The following is an 11,340-nucleotide window of genomic DNA, read 5'->3' on the forward strand; positions in this document are numbered from 1 at the left end:
CACAAGAGGCTGCAGCTGCTGCTGCACAAGCAGTTGCAGATGCAGAAGCAGCTATCGCTGAAGCTGAAAAGGCAGCAAGGGAAGCAGAAGCAGCTGAAGCTGAAGCAGAAGCAGCTCAGGTTTTTGCCAAAGCAGCAATGAGCGCATTGAAATGTGGAACACTTCGCGCTTGGTAAAGTGTTCTCTCTTCAAGTTTCTTTTATGTTTGCCCTTTAACTTAACTGTGCCGGCATCCTGAGTCTTGGGATATTATGGTTAGGATGCTGCATTGCATCCTGTCAAAAAGCTGAGGCTGGGAAATATGCTATTTTTTCCATCCTTGTAAAACTTAGGACTTCCTCTTTAGTTGACTTCTGAGAGCTTAGCTAGTATTTTGGACAGACACCTACATGCAAATCCGGTGGTTTACATGTCGGATGTCTTTATTATTGCATTACTCCATGAAAATACTTATACAATCCTCTACATATGCAATGCACCACTGGTCAATGGCAGTTTATTCCACTGTTTCCAAGGGATGATGCCACCCATCTCGATTTGTTGGTTCATTAATTGATGCTCATCTGCTCCATATTTTCAAAACCCAAAGCATATGCTTCTCTCTACTCTTATATATATATATATATATAGTTTTTTGCACCACTCTATTTTGTTCATTACTTCCTAAAATTTTTGTGGAGAATGTTAATATCCCCTGTCGTCCCCTCCCCCCCTCCCCCCCCCCCCCCCCCCCTCAATAAAATCAAAATCAAAATCAGTGACTAGTGTTTGATTTTAATAACCTCGAAATAGAAATTATTTCTCAAGTAAATTGCCAAGAAATCCATTAATTTTGAATTGGATGTTTATCATGGTATCATAAAAAGGCTCATGTTGACCTATAAGAAGATTAATTCTGGCAAACCTATATCTAGTGCTGCCATATTCTTATACCTGATAACAATTTAGTCCCATTAGTGTCCTTTATGGTTTTTAATCCTAGTTGTATCTTTGCAGATTTTCAGATGGTATGAACTTCACATATGGGTATCCAGATCATTGAATATGAACTGTGCATTGGGCTGAGCATCATACTGGTGCAGCTGTGTGCTGCCGATATGTCTATAACTGTATATATGGCTAGGCTTGTAAATCTGGGAGATGGGAGATTGATCTGTGAGCTGTCTTTTGCTATTTCGGGGATCATTTTGTTAGGAGCTTATAGAATTTTCAATTTTTAGAACTAGAGTCTGAAGAGTAAAAGATAACTTAAAGAAAATACATATAGGGACTTCAGGTGCGTAGGTAGATATATATTTAGATGTCGTTGTGACTGGCATTTTAGCCAATGGAAAAGTGAATGAAGATGAGAAACATGTTCCAAGCTGTGGCTATGTGCCTCGAAAGCTTTGTGTTTATGGCTTACCAAATGAAAGCCTTGTGTTTGTCCACTACTGTTTGGTGTACACAATCTCATTTATGTTTCCTTTCAAAGGTACATGGGGCACATGGCAGAGTTTTTTTTTCAAATTAAGTGGAGGAAATTTTCTTCAATTCAGTCTAAAAAATTATCATGTATCCTTTGAGCAAGAGTTGTGCTTTTTTAATGAAATTTCTTCCTCCTTTATCTTTTTTTGTTTGTAGGTAATGGAATTTCCTCTTAACTTATAAGAAAGACATCAGAGAAAATGGTGTGTACTATAGAGGTCACATGGACATCTTGTTGAGAGACAGCCTAGAAATAATTTTTTTACAAATAATTGTGAATTTATTAAAAAAATGTAAATGTGCCATCCAATACAGAAAGTATACAAGAGTTACATATAACTAGAATATATATATATATATATCAAGGCTAAAAATATTAAAATTAAAGGCAGTAGCCAAGTGGTAAAATGTCTTTTAGAAAAAACGAAAAGCCTTTAATTTCACACCACTATCACTGTTCACTCGCTGTCTCTTTATTAAAACTTCTATCAATTTTTGACAGCCTAGAAATGTTTATTTAATTGAAATGAAGCACATTTAGTTGAAACTAGAAAGACGATAAAAGAAAAACACTTGTCTGTACCGCCGCTGTCGTATTCCTCCTATGGCTATGACGGCAGCCCCCTCTTCAAAATTTGTCATTTTTGCCTTTATAAAATCTACCAAGCTGCTTCATCGGGAGAAAAAAAAAATGTTATCAGATCAAAGAAATTTACTCTTATTGATCAATGGTCGGCATACAAATAATTGTGTTCTATTAGATCAAAGAAAATCACTCTTACCCTTCAAAGAATTCTATCTAATTGAGCTGCTCATCAGTCCATTCCTCTGTATATCTTTTGATCAAATCTTCACTCAAAATATTCTTCCATATTCTGCTTAACAAAGGAGCATTCTCTGTTATGAAGCTTGCACAAGGTACAGAAGTACTCGGTACTCACCAATACCTCCTGTAGAGTCTCTATTTCTAAAGCAAGCCAACTAATAAAAGAATGTTTAGGAATAGCTCTGTTAAACAAGATTAGCTTCCACCAATTATCTTGAAGCAATTTTCTTCTGATCTCTTCCCATGTTTCTGGACATGTAAATTTACCAGTTTTGGAGCATTCCAAACAGCTGAATCTTCACTATTGAATGTAACTTCATGCAGCCTGCTTTGAATTTCTTCCAGGTCCTCATATCTAGCTTGAGGCCATATCCATATACCTTTGTGTAGCACACTAGAGTAGAGACTCTTTAGCTTGCATAGAGCTTGCTGAATCATATAAAGCTCCCTCTCCATATCTCAGATAAAGTGGTCCTGCTGCTGCAGGGTCAAATTATCATGCCAGAGATAAATGCATCCCTTGCCCCCACTTTAAATTCCAATCAAGATCCAATAATGCCTCCTAAATGAAGAATCTTTCTCCAAACCCATGCACAATCTCCATTTTTTTGGGTCAACGATAAAGGATTAAACTCCAAACCCTTCCTAATCCTTTACCACGTGAGCTTTAAAATTCGCCAGTTTCATTCATTGTGTAAGTAGAATGAAAAAAGCACTCTTTTGAGAAGCAAAAACTCTCTACTTTTCTATACTTCTTCCTTCGCATTGCCTGGTTTTTATGAATATAAATATGGTTCAGGAAAACAAGTCATATTTTGAGTTATTATATCTTGAATTATTATGCATTTCTGACTATCAACTATCAAGGAAGGGAAAAAAAGAGGTGATGTACCTTTGTCCTACTTCCTCCATCATGTTGATGTGGCACCACAAGCTAGCAGTGAAACTTACAAATACAAGCAGCTAAAGATTCACATCCCAAAGAACTAAATGCCTCAACAGTCAACACCAACATTTCCTAGCCTATCAACAGTGTGTAAACTCTTAAAAATTCTTATTTCTTTCTCTTCTCCGAGTTAATTAAGGCTGTGAAAACAAGTGCAAATTGCGTACCAAATGGTACCCTTAAATTATAAGCCCGTGAGCTTCCCTATCTTTAAGCCATAAACACCAACCTTGCTTTTTTCTTAACCAACAAAAAAAGCAAGCAACCTTTTCATCTATGCATGAATCCAACCCATCTCTCAAAGAAATGAGAGGATAAAGTTCAATTTGCTTTAAGATGAAGACACAAAGCCTCAAACATGCTTGAATGGAATTGTATCTGCTAGAAGAAGAAACTGTCATGCACACAATTTACCACAATGATCATGCATAAAACTTCCATGGGTCAATAGGTCACCAACATATCAACCTAGATTTTGGGGCTTTGGGCAAGACAACCTTTGAACGTACCAAATGAAGAATATTTGTGTTATGTCTAGGCAAATGAAGAACACAGTCTCACTTCCAATGAAGCAAGAGAACACAAATCTTAACATAATTCCATCAAAACTGGGATCACAAATGCACCTAAATTCGGCCTTTTCCAGCCCAATACCAGAAACCCAATCTCAATTATCAAAATTTCTCATTTCTTATTATTCTAAACAATCCCTATTCTACATTAAAAAAATATTCAATATAGCAGGACAAGAACACAAATTTGATGCCTGAACAGAATCACTTCTCATTAAAACTGGGATCATACAAAAGCACCCAAGTTTCGCTTTCCAGTCGCAATAACAGAAACCCATTTCCAATAAACAAAAATTCTCATTCCCCATTAATCTAAACAACCATTATTCTACATTTAAAAAAAGTTCAAAAAAAAAATTAAAAAAGAAAAAAGTTCATTCCAATACCACAGTAGCACCCAAATCCTTGAACTTTACGACGATCGTATCGGCCTCCTCTTTGGTGAGACCCTTCTTCAACACCACAGGCGCTTTCTCCACCAAATCCTTAGCCTCCTTCAGTCCCAAATCCGTGAACGTCCTTACCTCCTTGATGATCTTGATCTTCGCCGCCGCGTCGAACTTCTCAAGCTTGATATCGAACGCGGTTTTATCGGCAGCTTTGGCCTCGTCGGCCGACCCGGACCCGGATCCGGCGGCTGCGGGTGATGAGCCGAGCCCGGATACCGCGTCCCCGTATTTGTTGAGGCCCATCTTGAGCCTCGAGAGGATCGCGTAGTCGTAGCGTTCGAGCTTGGTGAGGTCCAAGAGCTCGTCGGCGATTCGCTCGAGCTTCTGGGCGCGAGTCTCGGCGGCTGTGCAGAGAGTGCGGAACGGTGGTCTTGGAGCGAGGGTGAGGAGCCTGGTTAGGGACTTGGAGGGGATTTTTGTAGTTATGGAGGTCATTTTAGGGGAATTTAGGGTTTGGGTCTTTAGAGTTCAGGGTTTTGGGGGTTTACAGAGAGAGGTTCTTCTTGAGCTCTGACAGGAAGGAAATATGAAGGTGAGGGCAATATAGGAATTTCATATAGTTTGTTTATCTACTCTTGCAATGTTTTTTTATGTATTTGTTTAACTTTGTTAGTGTATTTACATAGCTTCATTACTAGGTAGTGTTATGGATTCTTAATTTTATTTTCTAGTGAAATAAACTTTGTTCAGATATCATTTGTAAATTACATAAAGTTAATCTTTCCCGGACAAAGTTTCAAGAGTGTTTATAAAATTGTCCATCTTGCTCAAACAAATTTTCATTAACTCATCTTTATGCAAGTGTATCTAAAGAGTTGGGATATGAATATATGATGACTTTAATTTAGGTTCACATACTCCCTTCAAACTACCATCCAATTAATATTGTCCCTACAAACTTTCAATTATGACAATGTCTCATCCAAATTACCAAAACATTATCAATGTTTTTCCGATGACGAAACTACCATTATCAAAATAAAAACAAAAAATACTAAAACTTCTAAAAAAAACTTAAAACTAAAACTAAAAAAAAAAAAAAAATCCAAAGGGTGGAAAATTTTAAATTAAAAAAATCCTTTTTATAAGAAACAAATTTTAAAAATTTCGATTTTTTTTTTTGGTTATAAAAATTGAAATTTTTTGTTTTGTTTTATAATTTTTTTAAATGAAAATTTCTTTTATAAAAAATTAACAATTTTCGTTTAAGAAAATTAACAATTTTCGTTTTCTAAAACAAAATTTTTAAAAAATAAAAATAAAAATTTCCGTTTTAAGTTTTAAAAAAATTTCGTGGACAATTTTATCTTTTTGCTAGCATTAGGGAAACATTGTCAATTGGATGATAATTTGAGGGGAGTATGTGGACTTTCCTCTAATTGATAATTCAACAGACCACCAAAAAGAAAAAGAAAAAAAAGAGAGATTTATGTACTTCTTTCTTAGAGCCTGTTTGAAATTGCGTTTGAAAAATAGAACTTTAAGTCAAACAGAACTTTCGAGCAAAAACTTCATTTTTTAAGCTTTTGTCAAAAGTGTTTTTATCCACTTTTAAGCCTTTTAAACCCTTAAAAGCGCTTTTAATTTTTTTTACCAAACGAATACTTTTTCTTCAAACAAATTTTTTGAGTATTAAAAACATTTTTAAACTTCTCAAACGCAATTCCAAATAAACCCTTAGTTTTATCCTATAAAAGCTGCTTCAGAGTGATAGTGAAAGAATATACAGGGAATTGTTTCTTTCTAGAAATTTGAACATTAACTTAAGATACAGTTTTCCACTACATTTTACAAACCATAGCTGATGGTTTCTAACTTGTCCTGATAATAAATAAAAGTATACAAACCTATGAACAAAAAATCAGCTGAATTGACCTGTTAACAAAGTTATGATAGCTCCTATCATAACAAAGTTATGATAAAAAGCTGAAAAGAGAACTTGCATTTATCTCCGGCCAAATTGAAAGGGGAAGAGTATCCCATCCTTCTTCCTGTTTTCCTTCCAAGTTTCAAGTATTTCATATGCCGTGGGAATCTCACATCCGGGAGAATCCACTCCATTCATCGGCATTTCAATTTCCATCTCATCAAGATTATTTGAGTTTCCATTTAATACAAAAGTTGCGAGCTTGTTAGCCAGATGATCCGTACCAGATTCTACATTATCATCGGCAAATCCCTTTCCTGTGGTGAAACCTTGATTTGGTGAGCTAGAAATTGTCTCTGAATCAGCATCGGTGCTAGCATGATTAACCGATAGTATATCTAATTTGACATCACTATCTTTAACAAGAGGGTCCCCGCCAATGTTAGGGTCTCCATCCATGATATTTCCAGAATAGTTTGGCATATTGGCTGTAGTATAACCATCAAATCCCCTGTTACAACCATCCAAGGATGGTTTCTCCGAGGTTCCACTACTCGATAAAATGGAACTTGAGACGGCTCCTGATGTGCCAGAACCACAGAGAGAGTGCAATGATCTTAACAAGTTTAAGACAGTGGCCTCCGATGCTACCTCACAATTATCAAGAGCGTCCAACAGTTTAACCAAATTATCCTTACTAATCCTGTCTCTGTTACTTGAAAAAAGGTCTGTCCACTGTCTTTCACTGACTTGAAATGGGGCAAGAGCCATGGTGTTGACAAAGGTGACGGCTCTCTCATAACTATGTTGAGCTGTAGCTTGAACAACCATTTCGCTGAAGAACAAAGGATGAGGAACTTCTCCAGCTTCCAAAATAGTGTCAAACGCATGCTCAAGCAGATACCACTTCAGTAAAAATGACAGATGCCAAATTATTTAATTATATATCCATATCTGAACTTATATAATAAAATCAGGTAATAAGAACAGATGACAAATAACATTTAAAAGAAAAGAGAAAATCTAGTCTTTTAGTTATTGTAGTATGGTCACTTCCTAGATGATTTGAGTTTTACCAAAGAACAACTAGAGTTCCAATATAACAAACATGGTAAAATGGATTGAAAGCTTCAGCAGATTTAAGATGGAGAAAATAGGAAGAATAAGAAAAATTTACAGACATGATTTACCTTCCCAGCTTTTGATGCTTCCACAAGTAGTGATGCATGTTTACTTTGATCCAGCTGGTACCCAGAGAGAGCCATCTCCCGATACACATACTCAAAGTATTCCCATTGCAGTGCACTAGCCGATGCTTCAAGCATTGAGCTAAATGTGTACTCATCTGGGATAAGTGCAATACCACCACCATTTTGGGAAGTGTAAGAATCGGAATTAGGTCTCTTAACATCTTCAAACAACTCTTTAGCTTTAGAAAACATGTCACTCCGGCCATAAACTTTCAGCATGGTATTTATGGTCCCAATGTTAGGCACACAAAGGGCTTTCATGTGTTCAAAGATAGATATGCAATCAGCAATATGCCCACCGTCCATGGAAGACATTATCATGCCGGTAAAGGTAACCTCCAAAGGTTTAGCATGAGATAGTCTTTTCATCTTATCAACCTGCAGGCATTGTTTACAGAAAAATGAACTTTCTGATATCTAAGAGGCCAAGAAAGACTGCTTTTGACAAATGTCACAACATTACATTTCATTTTATCTAGGTCCAGCACAAGTAATAAGCATGTGACCATCAACGTATATCATCTATCAAACAAAGGTATATTCATGCTATTACAAATGATCTTTAAATAACAAAAGTCATTTGAATTATGTTTTAAATGCAAGGATCTATAGCACAGTTTCATATCTCATGCCACATTCTGGGAAACTTGCTAAGAAGGTACAAATTGCCTTTTGTATCCTCCTAAGAAGAGAGAAAAATTATAGAATTGATAATATAATTGTGGTGTGGAGTGCTGAAGCTTTCATCACGATTTGCAAAAGGATGAGTAATATAAAATTTACCCCTTTTCCCAATTTCCTAGCAAGTTAAAAAAGGAAGAAAAAAGTTATTTCAAAAGGAGAATCCAGTGAAAAACAGTAAACAAAAAGTGGCACACAAACTTCAAAAGTTCAAAGGAACACTTTAGGATTAGAATTGTTAAAAAATTAACAGCAGCTGTGATGGTGTAAGCATTGGGGAGGATGGCTGACAGCGGCCGTGACCAATATAGATGGATCAGGCAAGACAACCAGCGTTAAATTTGAAATGAAATGATTTGATTTTGATATATTTAAACACCAATATGAAAATGGTATTGCAATAAACCAACTTGACCAAAGTATAAGAACACAGCCTGAATAAATGCCCTTTATCCTACCTTATCTCACAAAAATATAGTTTCCCATCTGATCAAGGTAGAAATCAGATGAAGAAGAAAAAGGAATGCTAGCAAAGACTATGCAATATAATAGTCAAATGAGTTATATCTAGAAACATACATGAAACGATTAAAACAGACAGATTAAATCCAGTCACAACAAAGTCCACAGACACAAAAACTTACCTCTCCCGTAGCATCTTGCCACCTCCCATTGTTGCAAAGGCAGCATGCTAGCTCATAATATACACTGGCTGTTCCAACAATTCCCCTTTTTTCCATATCCCTGACTACTTCCACAGCTTCATTAACTTTACCTTCCTCCCAAAAAGCTCTAACAAGAACTGGAAGTCAGATGTCAAAGATGTATGAGTCACCAAACACCAAAACCAATTACAGAAAAGGGATAGCTAAAATCACCTCGGTAAGTAAGAGCTTTTGGAGCTTCCCCACTTTTCTTCATCTTCCTGAAGTACTCATGGACAAGGTCATACTTTCCAGATTTCAGCATTACCTTTCAACAAGCACCTCCTGTAAGACTTGAATACATATATAATTTTGAGGACAAACAATATCTGGCATGTGTGACACTTCTCCTTTTCAGATGACTCATTACACCAACCTCAATTTCACTACAAGTTAAAAGCAGCCTCTAAAGAACTAAAATCTAATCTTAAACTAGTATTATAATGTCTATAGAATAACCGCAACACCAAATCATCATATATATCGATAAAAGTCTAGGTTCCTCTGGATATCACACAACTGCAAAGGCGCAATAGCAATTTTACATTACAAATCAATTGTTATACCCAACAGATCAATCATGATATGTAACAAATTGTATTGCTCTATAACGTAGGTTTCCAGTCCATGCTTGAAATATTTCATGCCAATGCATGCCATGATTCATAGTTACCTCCATTGCAAGTCCATAGGTTGCTCCATTAGGTTTCAGACCACTCGTTCTCAACTGCTCAAATACCCAAGATACGCCCTTCCACTGGTGTGATGAAACACAAGCATTCAAGACCTAGAAAACAAATTCAGAAGAGATCAAGTTATTTTATCATTGAGCAGATTAATGTACGTCAGGAATTTGAAGTCAGTGACATAGTTATCCCGTTATCCCTTACTGCATTATATATAACCATATCAGGTTCAAGGCTTGGGTCCCAGTTCTTCCGTGCATTTTTTATTCTTTTAGAAGGTTTCTGTCTCATGCATTCCATAGTGCTTATCAGTTCTTTCACAAGACCAGCTTGACCAAGCGTAACGGCAATGCTGTGATATGCAGCCATATCTGGATATAAATAGAAATCTCCCTGAATCACTTAAAGAGTAAGATTCCATCCAGTAACATCAAATAAACATTCAAAAGGAAACCTCAATGAATAAAAATATCAAAGTTGATGATTATTACACGCATCAGATTGAAAATGGAAATTGCTTCCTGGGGCCTCCGAGCCTTTCCAAGGACTGCCAAGAGTTTCGTGTAAACAAACCTACAAAGAGAATGAAATTTCTTAATAGGAAGAAAAACTTATGAGCTCAACCAATTTTTCCTGCAACAATGACAGAATTACAATTCTAACACAGTTTTAATTCTTTGCACATGAAAGCATTAAACCCCACAAAAAAATACCTGCTCTTATAACGTCTTTGTTCCTTATCATTGTACACCCATTCCACAACAGACAAGGCTTGCTTCCACTGTCTCTTATCCCCAAGCCCTCCGACAATCTTAAGCAACTGAACCTCAGTGAACTGCAATCCCGACTGTTTCATCATCCTCGTAAACTTCCAGTCCCTCTTAGAAATCTCCCGAGCACTTAGCCTACACCACGAATTCACTCATTACCCAAAAAAATTAAATTAAATTTAAAGAAACCCAATTCACAAGGGATTCAAACACAAACCTATCAACAAGAAACCGAACCACCTCGGCCTCGCTGCGCCGCCGCTTTGCCGGGTCCCAATTGGTCTTTTCACCATCCAACCACTCTTCCTTCACGAGCACATCATCGTCCAAAACCCACTGCAAAGCCTCGCGCTTTCGCTCCTCAAACATTTCCCCCAGTTCCCTCAGTTTCTCCCTCTTGAGCTTCTCTCCACTGTACTCCCTACTCTCACTCGCAATCTCTCTGAGCTCAGCTCTCTCCAGCCTCTCCCATGGCTTCCCCACCATCAAAGCACTATTCTTCACACCCTCTACCACCTTGGTGAACTGCTTGTACTCTTGCTTGATGGTCTGGAAGTGAGACTCTTCCGAGAGGGCCGGATTCTGGGACCCGGAGAGTGATGGAGCCTGGGATGGTTGGGCAAGGCGCTTCAGTTTGCGGTTGTGTTTCTGGATTTGTTTCTTGCGGAGGGTGTGGATGATTTTGGGGGTTGGGTTGTGCACGCCCTTCTGGATGAGCCTCCATTTGATTTTCTCTGTGTCTGGTTCGAATTTGGGAGCGGGAAGTAGAGGGGGGCCTTGTACGACTTCCATGGTGGAAGCGGGAGTAGAGTAACTGATAGGACCAGCCCTTTAACAGGCATCGACAAATGAAGTGGAGAGTTTCCGCAACAGAAATATTAACAAATAATTTAATTTTAAAACACTATTAAAAATATAATTTTTTTTTTTTTTTATATTTATGTCATATTAATTTTTTTTTTTAAAAAAAAAACCAAAAACCCAAGTAACAAATAGAGCCATAAATTTATTCATGTACCTCTTCGGCTAAGCTCAACAAAAATAAATAAATAACTATTCCTAAATTTCAACGTAATTAAAAATTAATCTTAAGGCCTCGTTTGGTTCGCGGATTGTCTAGTC

At 37.0% G+C, this 11,340-nt stretch overlaps 3 protein-coding genes across 3 annotated transcripts in view; 1 reads left to right on the forward strand and 2 right to left on the reverse strand.

Annotated features, from left to right (window-relative positions):
* TRB2 (Homeodomain-like/winged-helix DNA-binding family protein) overlaps positions 1-1,430 on the forward strand; it is a gene marked incomplete in the record, with an annotated part of 4,630 nt that extends 3,200 nt beyond the window's left edge. Inside the window, 2 exon segments of the mRNA XM_088517734.1 lie at positions 1-172; positions 997-1,430. Of these exon segments, the coding sequence (XP_088373860.1) occupies positions 1-172; position 997 (173 nt within the window).
* Positions 1,431-3,998: 2,568 nt separating this feature from the next.
* On the reverse strand, positions 3,999-4,778 carry LOC132188280 (uncharacterized). Its single transcript, XM_059602701.2, has one exon. It carries the CDS (start codon positions 4,693-4,695, stop codon positions 4,186-4,188), a length of 510 nt encoding a protein of 169 aa, XP_059458684.2. The 5' UTR covers positions 4,696-4,778; the 3' UTR covers positions 3,999-4,185.
* Positions 4,779-5,984: 1,206 nt separating this feature from the next.
* On the reverse strand, positions 5,985-11,053 carry DG1 (Tetratricopeptide repeat (TPR)-like superfamily protein). The gene is made up of 9 exons (XM_059600126.2): positions 10,436-11,053; positions 10,162-10,353; positions 9,940-10,021; positions 9,653-9,841; positions 9,436-9,549; positions 8,937-9,030; positions 8,703-8,860; positions 7,318-7,755; positions 5,985-7,033 (listed from the first exon to the last, which is right to left on the reverse strand). Exons 1-9 carry the CDS (start codon positions 11,008-11,010, stop codon positions 6,206-6,208), a joined length of 2,670 nt encoding a protein of 889 aa, XP_059456109.2. The 5' UTR covers positions 11,011-11,053; the 3' UTR covers positions 5,985-6,205.
* Positions 11,054-11,340: the final 287 nt, after the last annotated feature.

The sequence above is a fragment of the Corylus avellana genome, chromosome 6 (genome assembly GCF_965113065.1).
Source record: "Corylus avellana chromosome 6, dhCorAvel1.hap1.2, whole genome shotgun sequence".
Classification (NCBI taxonomy): Eukaryota; Viridiplantae; Streptophyta; class Magnoliopsida; order Fagales; family Betulaceae; genus Corylus; species Corylus avellana.

Excerpts from the sequence above, each read along its gene's own strand:
- LOC132188280 (XM_059602701.2), bottom strand. The coding sequence starts at position 4,695 with ATGACCTCCATAACTACAAAAATCCCCTCCAAGTCCCTAACCAGGCTC.
- DG1 (XM_059600126.2), bottom strand. The coding sequence starts at position 11,010 with ATGGAAGTCGTACAAGGCCCCCCTCTACTTCCCGCTCCCAAATTCGAA. Across the intron at positions 10,354-10,435 it reads GTTCGGTTTCTTGTTGATAG|GCTAAGTGCTCGGGAGATTT; the intron begins GTTTGTGTTTGA and ends TTCGTGGTGTAG. Across the intron at positions 9,842-9,939 it reads CCATTTTCAATCTGATGCGT|GGAGATTTCTATTTATATCC; the intron begins GTAATAATCATC and ends TAAGTGATTCAG.